At 46.5% G+C, this 23,164-nt stretch overlaps 1 protein-coding gene and 1 long non-coding RNA gene across 3 annotated transcripts; one reads left to right on the top strand and one right to left on the bottom strand.

The window, feature by feature from the left end:
- The first annotated feature begins 1,245 nt into the window (after window positions 1-1,245).
- Window positions 1,246-22,913, top strand: slc15a2 (solute carrier family 15 member 2). 2 transcript variants are annotated; one of them, XM_061234952.1, is made up of 23 exons: window positions 1,246-1,336; window positions 4,828-4,880; window positions 5,538-5,625; window positions 6,411-6,552; window positions 6,745-6,837; window positions 7,546-7,645; window positions 8,688-8,778; window positions 9,486-9,563; window positions 10,229-10,311; window positions 10,413-10,496; window positions 11,311-11,400; window positions 11,737-11,781; window positions 13,083-13,115; window positions 13,685-13,773; window positions 14,453-14,534; window positions 15,344-15,469; window positions 16,203-16,367; window positions 16,910-16,956; window positions 18,108-18,215; window positions 18,860-18,956; window positions 19,262-19,405; window positions 20,198-20,302; window positions 21,292-22,913. In XM_061234952.1, the coding sequence occupies exons 1-23, from the start codon at window positions 1,321-1,323 to the stop codon at window positions 21,490-21,492; spliced, it is 2,160 nt and encodes a 719-aa protein (XP_061090936.1). In that variant the 5' UTR covers window positions 1,246-1,320; the 3' UTR covers window positions 21,493-22,913. The 2 variants fall into 2 exon arrangements, with proteins under 2 accessions (XP_061090936.1, XP_061090937.1); XM_061234953.1 differs by lacking the exon at window positions 1,246-1,336 and adding an exon at window positions 4,080-4,144.
- On the bottom strand, window positions 16,126-19,018 carry LOC133124080 (uncharacterized). Its single transcript, XR_009708282.1, has 4 exons — window positions 18,851-19,018; window positions 18,082-18,199; window positions 16,873-17,165; window positions 16,126-16,344 (listed from the first exon to the last, which is right to left on the bottom strand). It is a non-coding gene; the product is annotated as an uncharacterized LOC133124080 (long non-coding RNA).
- Window positions 22,914-23,164: the final 251 nt, after the last annotated feature.

Here is a 23,164-nt window from a genome sequence, read left to right as displayed (position 1 = left end):
GGATCCCTGGTCTGAAGTTTGGACCAGGTCATCCAACCCATACAAAAATTGAATATCAACTATGTATCATACTGAAAATGTCAGTCTAGGGATATATTTGTCCATATAAACAGTGAGACTGTACTGCACTGTTGGTTGAGGGAACTTGCTTGCTCTAATGGTCAGGTTGGTTGACGTAACGTCCTCGTTATAATGGTCGGCTTGGTTGAGGTCACGTCTTCATAATGACCGAGTCGAGTCTTTGCTGTCTGTTGTTTGGGGTCGACAACTCCGTCTGACTGCCAGGTGCAACCACGCCTGCGGAATCCTGGCCCAAGACCACACCTGTGAGATATTCCTGATGCAGGATATAGAACAGGGGTCTCCAACCCTCATCCTGGAGAGTTACTGGGTCTGCTGCTTTGTGTTTTCACCTTAATATCAGCGCTCCAGGTAACCAGGTGAGGTGAGATAACAGTGTAATCAACTGCTCTAATTAATTAAATAATTGCAGAGTAACAACAAAGAATCCAGCACACCCTGTAGCCCTCCAGGACCAGGGTTGGAAACCACTGATAGAGAGCATACAGCCATCCTCACTTTCAGGGTTTAGGATCTGAACTTTATCCTTTTTCAAATCACCACATTAGAGGAAATCATATAATTTTCTGTCTGGGAGCTAATCTAATTAAAAGCCTTGACATTGATATGGAAAATTAATTATCTATAGTCTATAACAACATCAATCAATTTAACAAAAAAAATGTGCCATCGGGAGAGTAAGGAAAGTAACCATTTGCTACACTTCAGGAACTGAAATTATATTTGGAAGTTAAGCCGTCAGCCCAAAACCAAGGCTAACCCCTATTAGTAACCTATAGTGAATACCAAAAATAGCAATGTTGGCGACTCATGCAATATGGATAACAAGGACTACAAAGCCTTTTTAGAGTTTATACAAGTTCACCGAAGGCGTTGGAATGATCCCATAACCACACAGCCTTTTGCATATTTGCATCTGGTGCGAGATGCGCCGTGGAAACGCAAGTTTCGCGACAGCTTTCGTACACCGCTATCCTTCTGGCAGGTCATTCTGATTTCGTGAAGCAAAAAAAAAAAAAAAAAAAATCTACAAGTAGACTTCCTCCACAATAAGTCAATTCAAAGTCTGTATTTTTGAGTGGAACATTAACCCGGTGGAGTGAAAACAAACTTTATAAAGCGGAGTTTACCGCGGGGCGGAAATAGACAGGGCAAGGCTGGGATTGGACGCTTGACAGAAACCATTCCAGGCGAACGTACGAGACCTGCTTGACAACACGAACTGACACATTAAAAAGGATGGAGAAGAAAAAAGGTGGGTTTCGTGTTTTAAGTGTGCAGTGTGCATGGTCTAACGCCAGTCTCACATGTCCTTTTACGGAAGATTTTCTAACTCACATAAATACGGGCACGTGCTCACTTCTTCTGCTTTTCTTTATTAGAATAACGCTATATGGGCTACGTGTCCAGCGCGTGCACTGTAGTGCGAATGGTTATGTGCAGTTATTTGCAATACCCTGCGTATTTGTGTGGGATGCATAGCCTCTGTTAAGTTGCATTCGGCCGATGTGTTGTTTTTGGAAAAGTTTACTTGTGTTCATTTTTTATTTTGTTATATTCTAATTGTTAGACTATGATACGTTTTTTTAAAAACGTGCACCAAACTTTGTCGTGAATGTAGCATTTAGCAGCATACTCAACACGATCCACGATCAATTGGCGTGAGTCCGCTTGGGTGTTATAATTAAATAGCTTTATTAGAATCCAGTCTCCATTGTGTGATGGGGCGCATACTCCGCATGCAATCTCGGAAGATAGTGTATGATGCAATTATTGTGGGAATGTATGAAAATGTGGTATGTGCACTTCTGCAGTGGTCTCGCTGTGCGAGGGGTCTTGAATTATAACATCAAATATATACTTGCGTTGTCAAAAAATTACAGCATTTGGCATTTCAAACCGGAGTCAGGTTGAAGCTGTTGGTTTAATATAGGCTACTCTCAAAAGAGACGCGTTAAAACGCAGAAAAACGCTGTCCCTTTGTAAACCATACATAGCATATTTGTAAAACTAATGTCGTAACTGTGTTGAAAGTAGCGACTAAACTGGTAGCAAAAACTGTTTTGGCGCTACAGGTTCACTTTTGGGCATTCAGCCAGATCATTAAAAAGAATTAGGCCACCGCTCGTGTTTACATGTCCTAACGGGACCAGTGATAAAACAGAAATATTGCGATGTTCATTCATTTTCTTGGAGTTATGCTGTACGGACTACACTGAAAATAATGAACTATGCTATGACAAGGAGGATATTTGATATTTGAGACGTAGATTTACATGACAAATTCAACCATACTCCTTAAAAATGATCAAGTGACAATTAGATCAGTGTAAATTATATTTGTATTAATACAGGCCTGTTGGTCATCCAGATGTGTGTGGTTGTGAGGGCTTGATGTTGATGGGATTTCTCACCAAGAAAAATTCCAAGTGGGAGTTCATGTTGGGTGGAACTCAGGCTGTTGCATAAGATGATTGCATGGTGTCATATGGTCAGAGATCAGGACCCAGTGTTGTCATACGGTCAGAGATCAGGACCCAGTGTTGTCATACAGTCAGAGATCAGGACCCAGTGTTGTCATACAGTCAGAGATCAGGACCCAGTGTTGTCATACAGTCAGTGATCAGGACCCAGTGTTGTCATAGGGTCAGAGATCAGGACCCAGTGTTGTCATACAGTCAGAGATCAGGACTCAGTGTTGTCATACAGTCAGAGATCAGGACCCAGTGTTGTCATACGGTCAGAGATCAGGACCCAGTGTTGTCATACGGTCAGAGATCAGGACCCAGTGTTGTCATACGGTCAGAGATCAGGACCCAGTGTTGTCATACGGTCAGAGATCAGGACCCAGTGTTGTCATACGGTCAGAGATCAGGACCCAGTGTTGTCATACGGTCAGAGATCAGGACCCAGTGTTGTCACAGAAGATGGCTGTGCTCTGGAAGGTTGGGGTCAGCAGTCAGTGGGTAAAGACGCAGACTGGATGGGTCGAGTGGGAGGCAGGTTAGAACAAGTGAACATTGCTTTTATCTGAGCAGCGTCCAAGGGGAAATGTCACTGGGACTGTGAGAGATTTCACACCACGGCAAATCGAGCAGTAGAAGAACCCAGAATGGCTTTTTGAAAACCAAGGGCCAGTTTCACATACTCAGATTATGCTTTAGTCCCGGAATAAATCAGGTTGTGTATGGAGAATCTCCATTCAGAATGTAATGAGGTCTATAGGACTACGCTTAATCTGTGTCTGTGACCCGGGCCCACAGGATGCAGACAGTGAAGAACAGTGACATGCTTTGATTTGCGCGGTTAATGAGTGCAGGGAGTGGGGGTCAGGTCAGTACATGGGGAAGTCAGTTCTTGGTATGCTGTTAGACTTGTAGCAGCAGACCCAGGACAGCAAAATGACAGGATTGCTGCCTCCCGCCCCCGGGAACACTTGGGAAAACCCAAAACCATGGCAATCACAGCTGGATAACCCCCCCCCCAATCAGACCCCCGGTCTGAGGGTGTGGGCCCCTGCAGCCCTGCTCCTCCCCTGGTTCATGTCCACACCCTGCTCATCACAAGTTCTGTAAACAGCATTTTCAGTCATGATTGATTGGTATTTATCAACATACACACGTGCATAAAAAAAAAAGCTGTGTTTTTGTATTGGATACATCTGGCAGAATTCATTATTTTGGTTCCGATTAATTCTTCCTAATTCTTTCGGTAATTATTGATAAATTAGGCCCATTGTTTGTCTGTTGATTGGTTGCTTGCGCCAGCACTGAGATCAATGCAACAACCACATTCTCAATCTGGGCAGTTAAATCAGTTAATACGCTCCAGGTTTTGGATATAAACTTAACTTGTTAAATGATTACACAATTTAAACTATAGCACATGTTTTTAATGTATACTGGCTAATTGAATCTGGCAGGTCATCACTGAACTACTGATTTGTTTGTGATTAGAATATAAATTTGGAAGTATTTTTGGGGACTAGGTTTTGTAGGCTGTGATTTCAGTGAAGTATGCTATATGTCTTTATAACAGCGGCAGTGAAAGACAGAACAAGCCGGTAATGATCTGTGATTATGCGCCGATTGATTAGATAGAGCGAGCGCAATCATAATGAGTTTGTGCCGTTCCAGCAAATTGCATTAATTGAGTGGATTAGATTAGATAAATCTGACAACATTTAACAGCCTTTCATTGGGATGAGGCGGGCGGTAATATCCACCTGATGAACTGTAAGCGGTTCTACGGCTGCGTGTTCTCTCTGCGCACTCTTAGAACAGAGGGTTCTGAAAGGGCCCTTTATTCCATGTGTGACGTGTCGTCGTTGCAGACAAACTTGTAACACACATTTTATTTTGACATTGTAGAGGCATTACGCTACTCATAGTTCAGAGGACAGTGGAATGTTTTGCGTTATTTTATGAAGCAGGTGTGCACTGCATGGTGGTATTTGATTGTATTAGAATTTTCTGCAAATCAGTGCCACAGCCACAGAAATCCAGGTGCACTTAACAGGTTTAGTACAAACTGAGTTTCTAATGGAGATTTTATGTACTGCAATGTATGTGTAAACTAGTATTAATTAATGGGCAACTTGTGATTTCACGATTAATGTAATGTAACAATGTAATGATTAGGTTATATTGGAATATATTGGAAGCTTGCTGCTAAAAGTGTGATCTACATCTTGTCTTTTGAACACTAATTAACTAACAAAAATATCATATCATGTTTCTCTGACAGATTTTACCCTGGAGAGTGATGAAGGAGCCTCATCGAAGCCGAAGCGCTCGCCAGTAAGATTTCAAACTCATTCACTGAAAAATCATTCATTCACAAATCATTCACTCATTTTTGGCCATACTCGGGCAGTAGCAGCCAGGTTGACCACAGCTATTTTTTACAAAGTGCCGTCAACTGCCAGAGAGACAGGTGTGTTTTCTTATATCTTATGACACCCAAGGAGTGTGTAAAATGGTGACTGTTCCGTCACAACGTGGCCAGCAGCTTCCAGCCCCTGCTGTGGTGGGAGTTTAAGCGTTCATTTCATGTGACTTGACACACATTCATTACACTCTCAGGTATGAGTAAAAGGCACCAAAGCTTGTCACTGGAGTGGAACCGTATATATATACATAATATTGTAACCCGAGCTATTGGTTTAATGATTAAGTTGTACCTTTTTCTGCTTGTAAAAGGTATTTGCTTGTACCTTTCAGGATACATTTGGTGTGTGTGTGTGTGTGTGTGTGTGTGTGTGTGTGTGGATAAACAATGCACCAAGCACTGTTCCTGGATCATCATATACATTTTACCCCAGTGATTTGGTCTAAGGGTCGGGAGTTGACGAACCGATCTTGAGTCAGCTGGTGTGGTCAGAAAGTACCAGAGAGCATCCCTCCGATCATATTTAACTTCCTGGACCTTGTTCTCCGTTTCTCCTGTTCCTCCAGACACTATGTGGAACCAACTATCCCTTGAGCATCGCCTTCATCGTGGTGAACGAGTTCTGTGAACGCTTCTCGTACTACGGCATGAAAGGTAATCGGACAGAACGCAACCAGAAGTGTGTATCCTACATCGGATATTCACTCCTCCATGGCCGACTACGTTAAATGTGCAAACTCGGCTCCCCTGCTGCCTGCCAGTTCAGAGAGCGCCTGACACAGCCAGCCAGCGGCCCGTTGTGTTCTGTTATCTAATCAGGCGACAGAGGGGACTGTCATTGTCGTTGTCGTTGTATGGCTGTGACAGATAATCACAGATATGGCTGCAGTTTCATCTACTTCTAGTTATAAAAAAATACACATAAAGTGTGTTTATGCATGTGCCAGTGCCCTGTGCATGAGGGTGTGTGTGAGTGTGTGAGTGAGTGTGTGAGTGAGTGTGTGTGTGAGTGAGTGTGTGTGTGAGTGAGTGTGTGTGTGAGTGTGTGAGTGTGTGAGTGAGTGAGTGTGTGAGTGAGTGAGTGAGTGAGTGAGTGAGTGAGTGAGTGAGTGAGTGAGTGAGTGAGTGAGTGAGTGAGTGAGTGAGTGAGTGAGTGTGTGAGTGTGTGAGTGAGTGAGAGTGAGTGAGTGAGTGAGTGAGTGAGAGAGAGTGTTTACTGGGAGACTCCAATAAGAAGGTGACAGCCCCAGTGATCAGCTGGATGAACCCAACACATTCAGCACACACACTAAGCCAGTTGGCACTTCCAAACCTTTTTGTTTTGCCTTTTAGAAGTACAATTAACCCCCATGAGACCTTGAGAATATCCGAGACCGCGTGGCTGTCCACGACCAGAATAAAGTGACTCCTCAGATCTCTCTGTTTTTGTCCCTGCTCAGCCGTCCTGACACTGTACTTCATACGGTACCTGGACTGGGATAAGGACCTGTCCACCGCCGTGTACCACGCCTTCTCCAGCCTCTGCTACTTCACCCCTGTCCTGGGGGCCCTCATCGCCGACTCCTGGCTGGGCAAGTTCAAGTGAGTGCATTCCTGTGTGTTATTCAATGTATTTCTCAGTAATGATTGTAATACGATGTACAGGTTAAGCAACAGGTTTTATTTTACAATCACGTCAGTGTTAGTGTATATAATTTATGCTTAGTCTAATCAACTGTAAGTCGCTTATAAGCGTCAGCCAAATGACATGACATTATATCCTCTGTCCTGCAGAACCATCATCTACCTCTCCATCGTTTACGTCATCGGTCACGTGGTGAAGTCCGTGGGCGCCATCCCTGACGTGGGCGACAGCACCACACACATGTGCGTGATGCGGGTTTACGCGACGATTCCCAGAATTCCCGGACCGGCAGCGATTCCGGTCCGGATCTGCCCCGGTTCCGACCCGAAGCCGGCACAGGTCCGACCCGGAGTTGCTGTCTGTGTGCTGGGTTCATCCTTCTGACGTTCACTTACCCTTCACATTATGTGTGATGAATTGTGCTTAATGTAATTTAATTTATTAGCTTTTCTGACAAGGTAAATGGACATTAACCCACATTAATGTCTTGCCCAAGAAAACAACAGTGGCAAAATGATTTCTATTCATTTCCTTGGGGCAAAAATAACAACAAAAAAATAGTTTTTTTTGTGCTCTACCAAACAGTTGAGCAGAACATTAAGGGTTAACATTTATAAATAACATTTTTGTCATGTTATGGAATTTTCATGGGGCGACATGGCTCAGGCAGTAAGAGCAGTCGTCTGGCAGTTGGAGGGTTGCCGGTTCGATCCCCTGCCCGGGCTGTGTCGAAGTGTCCCTGAGCAAGACACCTAACCCCCAAATGCTCCTGACGAGCTGGTTGGTGCCTTGCATGGCAGCCAATCGCCGTCGGTGTGTGAGTGCTATATAAATGGCGCTATATAAATGCCAACCATTTACCATTTTCACCCGTAGACCTTGTCTATTGGATTCTGTTTTTTGGGTGTCTCTTGGAGTCTCACTGTGGTGTATTTTTGGGGGGTTTTCAGCGTTCTCTCCATCGTGGGACTGGTGTTAATCGCGTTCGGGACGGGCGGGATTAAGCCCTGCGTGGCAGCGTTCGGAGGGGACCAGTTTGAGGAGGAACACGTAAGGCCCGCGGCCCAAAAATCATTCATTATGATGACGAATTACTGTGTGTGTGAACGTCAGGCCACAATTACTGTGTGTGTGTGAACGTCAGGCCACAATTACTGTGTGTGTGAACGTCAGGCCACAATTACTGTGTGTGTGTGAACGTCAGGCCACAATTACTGTGTGTGTGAACGTCAGGCCACAATTACTGTGTGTGTGAACATCAGGCCACAATTACTGTGTGTGTGAACGTCAGGCCACAATTACTGTGTGTGTGAACGTCAGATCACTGCTGCCTTTCTGGGACATGGGTCACAGTGTGAGGGCGGCCTGTAGCGTAGCGGTTATGGTACATGACTGGGACACGCAAGGTTGGTGGTTCAATCCCCGGTGTAGCCACAATAAGATCCAAGGCCCTTAACCCAGCATTGCTCCAGGGGAGGATTGTCTCCTGCTTAATCTAATCAACTGTACGTCACTCTGGATAAGAGCGTCTGCCGAAATGCCTGTAATGTAATGTATGTAGGCCACTAGCTCCCACACCAGTGTGCCTATACTCATAGACACAGATTAGGTTTAGTTTTGAACAAAATTGACTTATTCATGGAGAATCTCCATTCATAGGGTATTATGTAGTAATAGTCTGACCCTGCGATCAGAGTGACCCCTACCCTTTTAAGGACCCAATTCAGGTCTGGTCTTGTAGGGTCAAAATGTCTGCTGATTGTCTGTTCCAGTTAGGTTCATTTCAAACTGATTTAACTGTTAATAATGAGATAACGGTGGGGTTTGTAGTGCAACTGATGTGTTGCTGAGTGGTTTTCATCAGCATTAACATCCAAAATTTCTCACACTCACATTCACACACACACACACACACACACACTCACACACACACACACACACACACACACATACACACACACACACACACAATACCCGTTTCCATTAGAGCAAATCTTTATACCGTCTTTCCTGGATTTTTACCGCATAACTTCATATTAGCATCTGATACTTCTGGTGGACAGTTAAAGTGCTCATTCTCTCTCATTCTCAGACTGAGGAGAGGAGGAAGTTCTTCTCCATTTTCTACATGTCAATCAACGCCGGGAGCGTCCTGTCAACCGTCATCACGCCCATCCTGCGAGGTCAGTCTGCTCCGGGGTCAGCTGGCCACGCCTCTGTCGTGACACGCTGTAGTCCTGCGGTCGGTAAACAGACTTCATCGATCACAGTGATGGAGTGACTCTCAATACCACTGATCTGTGAAGCCGTGCAACACGCTATACATTTAACTCATGGTAATAGATCTCGGCCTCGTTTGTTTCTGTGGGGGTTCGTAGCCCGGGGACAGCTGTAAAGTGTACTCTGAAGAATGCTTTGTGGAATTCACCACACAAATAAGTATGGTCTTCTTTGTTATGCATGCCCCCGTTAACACAGTTTGACTGGTGTGCATGCGTGTGTGTGTGTGCGTGCGTGCGTGTGTGTGTGTGTGTGTGTGTGTCCATGTGTACATGTGTGTGTGTGTGTGTGTGTGTTGTGCATGCGTGTGTGTGTGTGTGTCTGTGTGTGTGTGTGTGTGTGTGCGTGCGTGTGTGTGTGTGCGTGCATGTGTGTGTGTCCATGTGTACATGTGTGCATGTGTGTGTTGTGCATGCGTGTGTTGTGCATGCGTGTGTGCGTGCGTGTGTGTGTGTGTGTGTGTCTGTGTGTGTGTGTCTGTGTGTGTGTGCGTGTGTGCGTGTGTGTGTGTGTGTCTGTGTGTGTGTGTGTGTCTGTGTGTGTGTGCGTGTCTGTGTGTGTGTGTGTGTGTGTGCATGCGTGTGTGTGTGTCCGTGTGTGTTTTCTCCAGGTGATGTGCAGTGTTTTGGGGGTGACTGTTATGCTCTTGCATTCGGGGTGCCTGCGATTCTGATGATCATAGCAACGGGTGAGTGACACCGTCACGGAGATGAAGATAAACAGCCGTGTCATTCCAGAAAGTGTCGTTCAGTATCTGAAAACCACAGTCATTTTTCACAGAATATCGATCAACATAAATTGATGAACTGAAATTTGAGTGTCCACTGTCCAAATAATGAGTCGGTGCTATTGTGCAGTGAACTCTGAACTGTGAAATTGACTTTTCCTTACATTCCCAATCGCCCAACAGCATTTACTCGTGGTGTTAGCGGGACTTTTTCCGCCATTGTTCGGCCGGCTTCTGTGGGGAGTGCAAACGTGGCGCCTTAATTCCCCCCCCCCTCCGAAAAAAAAAAAAAACAGGGTGGTTTGTTTAGACAAGGCCTGCTTTCGTCCCAGCAGAGTCAGCCGACCTTAAATTCCATTTGGATTAACAGCCGCCAAATTCTGCGTCAACAAGCTGCTCGTTTCTGGGCCCCAGCCAAGAGAAACATCACACACGCACACACACACACACTCTCACACACACACACACACACACACACACACACACACACACACAGACCACAATGAGGGGCCCGACCCAAAATGACACCGACGTCTGGCGTTTGATTTGGCGATGACCCGGTGCCCCTTTTTGGTTGATTTTCTTTAAACATTAAATCATTTTATTGGTCCTTTCCCCTCACACAGTGGTGTTCATTGCCGGTAGCGGGCTCTATAAGAAGGCCCCTCCGGAGGGAAACATCCTGCTGGAAGTTTGTAAGTGCATCGGGGTGAGTCAGCTACCTTCCATCACCCAGTTTGCCCTCATTCCACTCATTTACTGTCCCGGAAGGTTCTGGAAATCCAGCTCCTTATTGCGTTCTCTTCACAGTGTGCCGTAAAGAACCGCTGGAGGAATCGCAAGTACGGCTCTAAGAGGGCGCACTGGCTGGACTGGGCGGAGGACCAGTACTCGGTAAATAAAAATGATTATTGAAGGCTGAGCATGAGGGTAGCCCTTAACCCTGCATTGCTCCAGAGGGGGATTGTCCCCGGCTTTGTCTAATCAACTGTAAGTCGCTTTGGATAAAAGCGTCAGCATCACCATCAAATTATTATTACTATTATAAAAAGCTGTAACTTTAATTTGAGGGTATTTACATCCATTATGGAGGGCACAGTGCAAGAGAAAACTTTAAAACTTTAAAAGTGTCACTGTCCAAATACTTACGGACCTCACTGTAAATGACATTAGTGTCACCCGTTCGCCAGCGCCCCCTCCTGGTCATTCAGACACACACAGTCAGTATTCCTCCTACTCATGTCTGTGCAAGCTGGCTGATAAAATTGATTGAATTCCACCGAAACGACACAGCGGTGTAGCCCAGCCTTCTCTTCTTTATACAACATAGTAAAATTCCATAAACAAAGCCTCTACGAAAATGTTTGAACATAAACAGTGACAAATTATTTTGGAAGTTGATGTATTCTTCAAGGGTTCCAACTGTATCTGCATGGTCACGCTAGGACTCGGAACCGTACTGTCCTCTAGGGTCCTCTTCACACTTGTTCCTGTGTTCAATCTGCAGTTTGTTGTACGTCGCTCTGGATAAGAGCGTCTGCTAAATGCCTTGTAATGTAATGTAATGCACCGTGATAGCCGTTGTCATGGTAATTGTGCACCACGGCAACACTGAGACAGTGCCTTGTAATGAAATGTAATACAATGTAATGTGACAGGCGTCGTCACGGTAACTGAGACAGTGCCTTGCCCCCCCCCCCACCAACAGAAAAGGCTGATCCAGGAGATCAAAATGGTTCTGAGGGTGCTGGTTCTGTACATCCCCCTCCCCATGTTCTGGGCCCTGTTCGACCAGCAGGTAAGCATCGTCTGACCCAGTCACGTGACCTTCACCGCCAACCAATCGTATTCAGGCGTCACTGCGACTGACAACGTGCAGTGGATGTTTTACGCTCCGGCCGACTGGAGTCCATTTTGTTGTAAATAGCTTGGGTAGATTAAACTGTCCTTATTGTTAAGTTGTCCTTCTGTAGACGGTGTGAGTCTGTAGAGTTTATAAGTGAAGTACCCTTGCATCTGTGCACCTGTGGGACGAGCCTGATCTAGTCCCACAGTGGGAGCTGGAGAAGATGTGTATTCAGTACTGTACATGAGTGTGGTGTGAATTTAATGCGCCTTTTATTCCACACGGAAGGGGTCCCGTTGGACACTCCAGGCTACCAGGATGAACATGGACTTTGTGAGTACTGTATGTTTTTGGCCTTGCCACGAATTCACAAATTCAGTAGGCTCAGTATTTACTGAAATATTCATGGGGTTGTAGTTCTACTGGAGCAACCATGCATATTTCACTGTTTATGGAAATGTATCTGGACTGCGCATAAATAAAACATATCAGCCATATCTCATTGCACAATGGGGCCCACAAATGTTTTGTAATGTGGTGCTTTCGCATGCAAGAAGTTCCTCATTATATTAATATACAGCCATGCAGGCTTTGCCATAAGTGTTTTATTTCCTTTCATGTACTAAATTGAGATTTTCCTGCTCGCCTGTGATCTGCCAGAGAGAATGGCATGTCTTATTCACCGTGTGTGAACTAAAGCACTCTTATCACGGAGTGTACTAAGGAGGCCTTCAGATGTCTGCATGTTTTTTCTTTGTGCTTTTTTGTGATAAATAATTTCACTGAAAGGAAAGGAGTCTCAGAGTCTTGCTTTTTTTAACAGCAAAGCTCTTAAGCAGGCAGTTAACACCATGTGTCTGTTCTGCCGTGTTGCTCTGATGCAGTGAAGTCGTGTTGCTCTGATGCAGTGAAGATGTGTCGTTCTGATTATGCAGTGAAGTCATGTTGCTCTGATGCAGTGAAGTCATGTTGCTCTGATGCAGTGAAGACGTGTTGTTCTGATGCAGTGAAGTCGTGTTGCTCTGATGCAGTGAAGTCGTGTTGCTCTGATGCAGTGAAGATGTGTCGTTCTGATTATGCAGTGAAGTCATGTTGCTCTGATGCAGTGAAGTCATGTTGCTCTGATGCAGTGAAGACGTGTTGTTCTGATGCAGTGAAGTCGTGTTGCTCTGATGCAGTGAAGTCGTGTTGCTCTGATGCAGTGAAGATGTGTCGTTCTGATTATGCAGTGAAGATGTGTTGCTCTGATGCAGTGAAGACGTGTTGTTCTGATGCAGTGAAGTCGTGTTGCTCTGATGCAGTGAAGGCGTGTTGCTCTGATGCAGTGAAGATGTGTCGTTCTGATTATGCAGTGAAGTCATGTTGCTCTGATGCAGTGAAGTCGTGTTGCTCTGATGCAGTGAAGACGTGTTGCTCTGATGCAGTGAGGATGTGTTGCTCTGATGATGCAGTGAAGTTGTGTTGCTCTGATGCAGTGAAGTCGTGTTGCTCTGATTATGCAGTGAAGTCATGTTGCTCTGATTATGCAGTGAAGTCATGTTGCTCTGATTATGCAGTGAAGTCGTGTTGCTCTGATGCAGTGAAGACGTGTTGCTCTGATGCAGTGAAGACGTGTTGCTCTTTCTTCACTGCAGGGCGGGTTCATCCTGAAGCCGGACCAGATGCAGGTATGACCCGTCCTCCATTTTAGTCACGGTGCAGAACAACACGGCCCCGTTTACACCTGCTCGTTTCAGTATCCGGATCATATCAGGATATGTGATTATTCACATGCACACAAGACACATTCCCAACAGATTCAAATCCGATCGGCCGAACTGCTGCAGAAGGTGGTCTGGGCTACAAGGGTGGTCACAATAAATATTGATTCCATTTCATTTTTTACTTTTTACTGTTTACTGCGCTTTATCGTAAAATTATACATTTTTAAAACTGTTTTTCTTTTTTTTTTTCAAAGCATCTTTCCTTATGGATTTTTATTTTTTTTACTGTATACATGCCATAGACTTTTGCACAGTTGTGTATAAAAATATCTTGTAATTGGCTGACCCTGAGAGAATCCAAACCGACATAACTATTTTATGATGGACATAACTGAGGCCGTTATCAGTTTCTCGGAATGTTGCGAAAGAACGTTGGGCTACGTGTTTTATGCGGGTCATAACTTTTTATAATTCTGCCATTGTCTGTTGTGCAATTTGAAGAAGATTTTTTTTTTTTCTTTTAACCGTCCCAGATGCTGAACGCCCTGCTGATCCTGATTTTCGTTCCCATTTTCGATATGGGGGTGTACCCTCTGGTCGGGCTCTGCAGGATCAAGTTAACGTGAGTGCCCAGATCAGTGATCTTCACTCCTGGTCCTGGAGGGCCACAGGGTGTGCTGGGGTCCTCACTCCTGGTCCTGGAGGGCCACAGGGTGTGCTGGGGTCCTCACTCCTGGTCCTGGAGGGCCACAGGGTGTGCTGGGGTCCTCACTCCTGGTCCTGGAGAGCCGCAGGGTGTGCTGGGGTCCTCACTCCTGGTCCTGGAGAGCCGCAGGGTGTGCTGGGGTCCTCACTCCTGGTCCTGGAGGGCCACAGGGTGTGCTGGGGTCTTCACTCCTGGTCCTGGAGAGCCGCAGGGTGTGCTGGGGTCCTCACTCCTGGTCCTGGAGAGCCGCAGGGTGTGCTGGGGTCCTCACTCCTGGTCCTGGAGGGCCACAGGGTGTGCTGGGGTCTTCACTCCTGGTCCTGGAGAGCCGCAGGGTGTGCTGGGGTCCTCACTCCTGGTCCTGGAGAGCCGCTAGGGTGCGGCTGGTTTTTGTTTGATTCAGACCAAAGAAGTCAGGTGTGGTAGATGAGTGACCAGCATCTTTAATTGATCCAATTGAGTAACAACAAAACCCAGCACACCCTGAAGATCCATGTCCATCAACCAACAGCCTGATCACACTCTCTCTCTTTCCCACCTCCTCTCTCCCACCCCCTCTCTCTCTCTCCCCCTCTCCCTCCCTCTCTCTCTCCAGACCCCTGAGGAAGATGGCGACTGGAATGATCTTTGCAGCCCTGGCGTTCGGTGCTGCCACAGTGGTGGAAGTGGAGGTCATGGTGAGACGTGGCACTCAGCTGCTCTTCTTCCTCTTCCTCCTCCTCCTCCTCCTCCTCCTCTGGCCATCCTTCGCTTCCCAGAGCCGTTTCCTCTCTGACTCCTGTTCCTCTCTGACTCCTGCTCCTCTCTGACTCCTGTTCCTCTCTGACTCCTGTTCCTCTCTGACTCCTGTTCCTCTCTGACTCCTGTGCTCTGACTCCTGTTCCTCTCTGACTCCTGTTCCTCTCTGACTCCTGCGCTCTGACTCCTGTTCCTCTCTGACTCCTGTTCCTCTCTGACTCCTGTGCTCTGACTCCTGTTCCTCTCTGACTCCTGTGCTCTGACTCCTGTTCCTCTCTGACTCCTGTGCTCTGACTCCTGTTCCTCTCTGACTCCTGCGCTCTGACTCCTGTTCCTCTCTGACTCCTGTTCCTCTCTGACTCCTGTGCTCTGACTCCTGTTCCTCTCTGACTCCTGCGCTCTGACTCCTGTTCCTCTCTGACTCCTGTTCCTCTCTGACTCCTGTGCTCTGACTCCTGCTCCTCTCTGACTCCTGTGCTCTGACTCCTGCTCCTCTCTGACTCCTGTTCCTCTCTGACTCCTGTGCTCTGACTCCTGTTCCTCTCTGACTCCTGTTCCTCTCTGACTCCTGTGCTCTGACTCCTGCTCCTCTCTGACTCCTGTGCTCTGACTCCTGCTCCTCTCTGACTCCTGTTCCTCTCTGACTCCTGTGCTCTGACTCCTGTTCCTCTCTGACTCCTGTGCTCTGACTCCTGTGCTCTGACTCTTGTTCCTCTCTGACTCCTGTGCTCTGACTCCTGCTCCTCAGAGAACAGTGGTGGAGCCCCCGCTGGCGGGGCAGAGTCTGCTGCAGGTGCTGAACCTGGCCGAGGGAGACGTCCAGGTGACCGTACCTGGAGCGGTCAGCTTCCCAGACCCCATCTCGTCGTACACGGTGAGCAGGAACAGAAACTAAAAACATTCTACATCTCCACATCCTCAGCTATCTCTGCATCTTTATATGAAGTTTTGATTTCATCGTAATTGCTGTGTTCTATGTTTACTGTCTCAGTAATAATGCCAGCTGTTAGCAGAAAGTGCACTGATAGTGATATCTCTCTCTCTCTCTCTCTCTCTGCTATCAGACGTGCCCTTTTGCTCATCTCTCATCTAAATCAATGGTTTTAAATCTTACCCTGACCTCTGCATTGTAATTGGTTAGGATCACACAATGTAATTTTTATAGTTTATCTTTATTTTTATAGCTTTTAACTTGAGTAATTAACTTTTGTTTATCATCTTGATAGGCAGAGCAGTATTCGATTGTATTGTTAATATTGTACTTGTAGGTATATCAATTATTGCATTGAATTACTTGTCTAATTTTGTAATGTAATACACAATGTAAGCTTAACTAGAAGCACTATATATATATATATATATATATATATATATATATATATACACATTCTATTACTACTACAACTACTAATAATAATAATAAGATGTACAGTAGATGATGATGATTATTATTATCTATTGTTTGCACTTCAGACTATAGCAATTCTTATTTAATGATTATTATTATTATTATTATTATTATTACACTCTTCATCATCAACATCAACAACAACAACTTTAAGCCTTGGATTGCCAACTGGTCACTGATTTCTCTTCTGTGCTGGTAGGACCCGCAGGGATATCAGAGACTGGAGCTGAATGGCGTTAACCGGAGTCTGACGGCAGACATCGTACATAATGGGGTGAATACCTCCTGCCCGCTGGTCTTCACCGAGGAAACGGCGTACAGCCTCGTCTTGCACAGCGGACCTGCTGGTGTTCAGTGCAATCTGGTGAGTGAAAGGCTCATTTCTTTTGAGGAAGTGCAGATCCGTCTGTCGTGTGTCTTATTGTACCCCCCATTCTCATCTCACTCCAGACACAACTGCAACCCCTGAATTTGTAATGAGCTCCTGACTGTTTGCACTGGGAGAGTAGTTTTTTTTTTTTTGGAATGTTCTAGATGTTAAGAGCATTGCACGCCACACCTTAAGGGCTGAGGGCACTCTGGACACGCAATCAGGAAACGGGTTTCCTTTCCAAAAGGTTACACTTTTTAAACTTTTTAAACTACAGAATGACAAGTATAACTGCAGGATCTTAACAGCTTGCAGTGTGGTCACCTGGTCACTGAAACAAAAGAAACAAAAGCGAAGGGAAGGCTAACTCAGTCGTCCTGCTTTGTGGCGCACAAACACGGAAAAGCACAGATGCACAAACCGTAAAGGGGAACGCTGATGGAGGAATAGGAGGACAATCGATAAATGAGGGGAAAGAGTCCGATGTGTCCCTGCTCACCTCACTTTGAGCTGACGTTTGCTCCTGCTGATTTCAGGTGGAAGACCACATCACCAAGTCTGAGAATGGCGAGGCGTACCTGAGGTAAATAACGGCACGTCGTGACTACACAAGCTTGACATGACAGCCGTACCCAAGTGCTCCATACGTACAACAGCGGTACCTTGATTAGAGATGCGTCCGGTGCATTAGCCGTAACGCTCCAAGAAATGAACGGCAGCAACAGTTAGCAGTCATTGTGAATGGCAGGCGCGGTGGATTATGGGTAATGTTGCTACCAAGGAGTGCTCAGCCTGTGAATGAATGTCAGTTTGTAACTCCATTAAGGTGCCACTTAAACCCTCATAACAACCATGATTTTCTTCTCTATACATTAAAAAAAAAACGTGTCTGCCTCAATGAATGGTGAATAATGAGGGGTGATGTCAAATATGAAAAAATGGTTTTGACGGGATGTTTTACTTTAGCAGCTGAAACATTTTACAGGACCACAGCATATGGCATCTCAGTGCATCTGAGCTAGGATCTGAGACGCAAAGGGCCAGAGATGTGGTAAACGATACGCTCGCTCTACCGAACGGTGTTACGCCGTCATCTATTAAATCTGCTCCTGTTGACGTATCGCTAATGAAAGCATCTCTGCATACAGTAAGGGGGGCTGTGTGTTGTAATCTTTAACAACCCTTACGGATTTAGCCTTGTGGGAAATCGAGGCTTTCTTTTTCTGTCTGTGGCTGTCTCGGTGGCTGTATCGGAAACTAACCAGGGCCGTGTTTCATGGAGCAGGCTTACTGAGGTAGCTGTGTAACGGCGCTGAGCCAAACCCAGAAAGGCTCTTTTCTGCTTCAGTCCATGCTCTGGATTTTGGAGAGTTCTGGGTTCTCTGGGTTCTGGGTTTTATTCAGTGCAGTTATCCTGCTAAATTGGTAATTGGTTATGGCTGTTTCAAAACATAACCAGGCTTGTTTGGTTATGTCTGCATCAGCACATAACCAGGTTTGATTGGTTATGTCTGTATCCGAAACTAACCAGGTTTGATTGGTGATGTCTGTATGAGAAACTAACCGGGTTTGATTGGCGATGTCTGTATCAGAAACTAACCAGGTTTGATTGGCGATGTCTGTATCAGAAACTAACCAGGTTTGATTGGTGATGTCTGTATCAGAAACTAACCAGGTTTGATTGGTGATGTCTGTATGAGAAACTAACCAGGTTTGATTGGCGATGTCTGTTAGGTTCATCAATGCCTACCAGACGGACCTGAATCTAACCGTGGATGGCAAGGACTTCCATGCCGTGGCAGGATATGGGGTGACCCCGCATGAGGCTGTGGAGAGAGGGGGGTGAGTTCAACCATTTCAGCTCATTATACTACACAACTAACTACCAAACCACGTTTCCTCACCTTGCTGTTAAATTAACTTTTTTGAACCAGTCTCAGACTTCAGGATTAATGAGGTATCATAAAAACTCATGCTTGTTCGTACTCTGCTCAGAGCGGTTTGCTAGCTGCTGTTGTAAGCGATCAGATCTGGGGCCTGTTCCACAAAGCAGGATTACTGACTTAGTGGGATAACTGCACCGAGTAAAACCTGGAACAGCTTCTTATTTTATTTTTTATTTAACTTCATGTTCCAGATTTGGGTGGGGTCCAGGTGTTACTTGGTGCAGTTTATCCAGCTATCTCAGTAATCCTGGTTTGTAGAACAGGCCCCTGGGTCCAAACATTTGTTTTGGATTAATCTGCTTTTCTGTGCTCTGTTGATCTTGCCTGGTGCATCTGAGCCTACAGCGAGGAGCAGACGGGCGAGGTTTACACTTTTCGGATCATTTCATTTGTTCCAATGCACCAGGCAAGCTCAGTCAAATGCAGGAAATTATTTGAATCCAAAACAAATACTATCTGAAGCCAGGTGTGAGTTACATTCATATTAATGTTCTCAGCCCACATTAATATTCTCTTCTCACTGCTTCTCACCTGACTCAGGTACTCGGGGGTGAAGTGCATGGCTGATGGGGTGGAGCACCCAGTAGACCTGGGTCTGCTCGACTTTGGAGCTTCGTACACCTTCATTCTGAAGATGGTGAGTAGGCTCAGGTTTTTACGAGGCTTCTTCAAGCCTTTATGGGACCCAGAGGTGCAACTCCGGGGGTCAGACAGTCAAAGTCCTGCCATCTGCTTCTTCCACCCATGAACTCAGCCGGCTGCTGTCACTACTTAACTCTACCTCCTGTCTAAATAATTTTGCTTAATAATGAGCAAATCCGGGTGATGGTGGGACAAAATACCGGAGAGGGACTTCTACCTTCTGAGCCTGGATTCTTGGCCGCCTGTAACGGAATCCCGTGCGTTGCCGTGGTGAGGAATGATGGTGAGGTGTCTCCGCAGGGCTCCGACGGAATAGTCGCTCACAGAATGGAGGACGTGCAGGCGAACAACGTGCACATCGCCTGGCAGATCCCGCAGTACGTGCTGATCACGGCCGGAGAGGTCATGTTCTCCATCACAGGCCTGGAGTTCTCCTACTCACAGGTACGCCTGACTCCGTCCCACTTTACTGACATCATCAACCTGCGCCACGGCTAGGGTGGCCTGGAGTTCTCCTACTCCCAGGTGCGCCTGACTCCGTCCCGCTTTACTGACATCATCAACCTGCGCCACCCGTCCATCTGCTAGCATGGGCCTCGAGCCGGACGCTTGTTTGTCCCGCTTTTGAGATCATCCATGTTTTTACACTGCCTCTACATTCCCTCAACACGTGTGGCCAGACAGATTATTGGCTGAAAGTGGTGTCTAACAAATTAGCCATGTTTTTGTGTTACGTTTCCTTTGTGTTAATGCATGCATTGAAGTTTTCTTGAATACAGGTGGGCGGCCTGTAGCGTAGTGGCTAAGGTACATGACTGGGACACGCAAGGTCGGTGGTTCTAATCCCGGTGTAGCCACAATAAGATCCGCTCAGCCGTTGGGCCCTTGAGCAAGGCCCCTAACCCTGCATTGCTCCAGGGGAGGATTGTCTCCTGCTTAGTCTAATCAACTGTACATCGCTCTGGATAAGAGCGTCTGCCAAACGCCAATAATGTAATACAAAAAAAGTGGTCAGGAAAGGGCAGAAACTATCGATATGTTGACATTGAGCTCTGTGGTGTGTACACTACGGCCGTATTACGTGTCAGAGGTTTGGGGGTGATTTTCAGTGCCTATTCAGGCTCTGCTGAACCCCGCAGTGTCCTCTCGTTTTTGGGGTTATGGGAGTGGCTACCCTTCCCTGGCCTGACCTCTGACCCCGGGCTGACCTTTGACCCCGCCGCTCTCCCCGCCCAGGCGCCGGCGAGCATGAAGTCCGTGCTGCAGGCCGGCTGGCTGCTGACCGTCGCCTTCGGCAACGTCATTGTGCTCATCGTGGCCGAGGGAGCGGGACTGGAACAGGTGGGTTAGAGACCTCATGGGTCGTGGGGCTGGAACAGGAGGGTTAGAGACCTCATGGGTAGTGGGGAGCAGGGCTGGAACAGGTGGGTTAGAGACCTCATGGGGAGTGGGGAGCAGGGCTGGAACAGGTGGGTTAGAGACCTCATGGGGAGTGGGGAGCAGGGCTGGAACAGGTGGGTTAGAGACCTCATGGGTAGTGGGGCTGGAACAGGTGGGTTAGAGACCTCATGGGTAGTGGGGCTGGAACAGGTGGGTTAGAGACCTCATGGGTAGTGGGGCTGGAACAGGTGGGTTAGAGACCTCATGGGGAGTGGGGAGCGGGACTGGAACGCAGCAAGCTCTCTGATGAAATTTAATCAGCCAATCACATGGCAGCAAATAAATGCATAAAAGCATGCAGACATGGTCAGGATGTTCAGCCGTTTTCTCAGACCAAATGTCAGAATGGGGAAAGAAATGTGACCGTGGAACTATTGTTGGTGCCAGGTTTCCTCACTGTATGCACTCAGTGTTTTACTCTTGGCACATTCTGTATTGTTCCAGACGTGTACATATCCTTCTTGTTCCTGCTGAATCAACTCTTCAGCAAAACATCTCTATCATACGGCCGGGCAAAACATCTTTATCATACGGCCGGGCAAAACAACCTTATCTGACTGCTGAGGAACACACAGACATAAGCACGCATGTGATCGCTATAAAGCCATCCCTTAAGTACACATGGTCTTCCACACACAGTAAGGAGGACCCTGCAGTTGGGTGGAGGTGACGGGTGATTGACAGGACCCAGCAGTAGGGCGGAGGTGACGGGGGTGATTGACAGGACCCAGCAGTAGGGTGGAGGTGACGGGGGTGATTGACAGGACCCAGCAGTAGGGTGGAGGTGACGGGGGTGATTGACAGGACCCAGCAGTATGGTGGAGGTGATGGGGGGTGATTGACAGGACCCAGCAGTTGGGTGGAGGTGACGGGGGTGCTTTGTGTTTTAGTGGATGGAGTTCCTCCTCTTCGCCTGTCTCCTCGTGGCAGTCAGCGTCATCTTCTCCATAATGGCCAGATTCTACACCTACGTCAACCCCGACCAGCTGGACAAGATGTTTCTGGAAGGGGACGACGACAAGGACAGCCTCAAGAACCACCAAATGGAGAAGCTGAACCTCGACACAGACTGCAAGACCACCAAGATGTAGCCCGACACTGCTTGACTTCAAACATTCGCCAAGGGCTGGTATATGCGCCATTTTACAGGAAATCAACATAGACTAAATTCTGCTGTCAATTCAGAACTTTTGTGCGAAATGGCAGGTGGGACCATTTTAGGAGTCGCTCCACGTTCTCGATACCAATTGTGAAAAACCTCATCGAATATTGAGTAGCATTGTTTCTTTACTGAAATCATTGAGCCAGTTAACTTATTTTGTGAAAGAACCAGAAAACATGTCTGCCACTCCAGAATTCCTGGGCTCTGTTTACCTGGCCTGAGTGCTGACAAAGTGGTCACTGGTCACCCTGCTGAAAAAAACTGCTAAAGCTAGGTTTTGAAACAGCTGGTAGCTGGTCATTTCAAGCGGGTCATAGCTGGATTCTACACCAGGACAACCCAGCCTTAGCCTCTAAAGCACTACCACATAGGCAGCTCCACACTTAACTTGAAGGAACATGCTGTTAATTTTCTCAGATGTGATATTATGAATGCCATTACTGCTTTCCAACCAGACATTTAGAAATGCTGTGCCATGCTCAGGCCACAGGCAGCTCCCTGTTTCCCAGGTACAAGAGAGCGATCACTAGTCAGGAAGACTGCTACTGGTGTTCAGTGATGGTCCACACGTCATGAAACGCGTTCAGCGTAATTATGCCGTTTCTGTACAAATCACAACAAACTACGAACAAACTGCTGTACGAAACCGCTCCAACAGCAGCCATCACAGAGAAAGTCATTTCAACGTTTGTTTTGGTTCTAATAGTTTTTGTTTTGTTTTTTAACACTTGAAATAAATACTTCTGTCACCTGACTTTAGGATTTTAGTATTACGCCACGTACTATATGGTCATGAAAAAATATTTTTGTAGTCTATACAATACAGGAAATGTTTAAAGCGCATGTGAAAACGCTTGGCTTTCAGCAACAGTAGGCGTTTGTGTAGTGGGTCCCGGCAGGCCGACCTGACCCCAGGGTCTCCACGGCAACGGCGGAAACGTCTGGAACGCTGCCAGCTGGAAGGGAATAACGGAGCGCTGGCCGTGGGGGCGGAGCCTATCAGTGATGTGGCAGGATCCAGCCAATCACAAGACGGGCGGCCCCAAACTGGGCCTCTGCTGGCCGTCCCTGCCACGGACGGCATAAAAAAAACTCCCACAGAACTCACAGCCTCGCACAGAACGTCCTCTGTGAACAACAGACCTCCTCTGTGAACAACAGACCTCCTCTGTGAACAACAGACCTGCAGCCTCAGAAAAGCACGTTTTCACAACATCCTGCCAACGCCGTTCCTCCCGTTCTCCTCCTCTGATCTTCATGATAACATTTCATCATAAAACACTGCATATTGATTATGTGCGACTTTGTCAAATAAATCTCAAAGCACTGCAATTAAAAAAATACAGCCTACTGAAATATGTACGCGTCAATCCATCTGTATATTGTAGGACGTTGTAAAATGTGGTTTTATTGGTTTTTTTACATTTCTTTACATTTTAAAATTCTTTTTCTTTTTTTTTTTTTTAAACACACTAATTAACAGAAAATAATCATTTAATCAAGAACTTAAACTAATGAAACAAAGACTTCAAAGGAATGAAAACAAACTTAAAGAAAGAGTGATTACAAAATATTCAAAAGAGACCTTACACAACTTAACA

The sequence above is a fragment of the Conger conger genome, chromosome 3 (genome assembly GCF_963514075.1).
Source record: "Conger conger chromosome 3, fConCon1.1, whole genome shotgun sequence".
NCBI lineage: Eukaryota > Metazoa > Chordata > Actinopteri > Anguilliformes > Congridae > Conger > Conger conger.
Note: the sequence above shows the minus strand (reverse complement) of the source record. Positions and strands in the feature narration are given on the sequence as shown.

Bases quoted from the DNA above. Each gene is read 5' to 3' on its own strand.
- slc15a2 (XM_061234952.1), top strand. The intron at 6,838-7,545 runs GTGCGTGATGCG...GGGGGTTTTCAG, and splicing joins GGCGACAGCACCACACACAT to CGTTCTCTCCATCGTGGGAC. The intron at 15,470-16,202 runs GTGAGCAGGAAC...CTGTGCTGGTAG, and splicing joins ACCCCATCTCGTCGTACACG to GACCCGCAGGGATATCAGAG.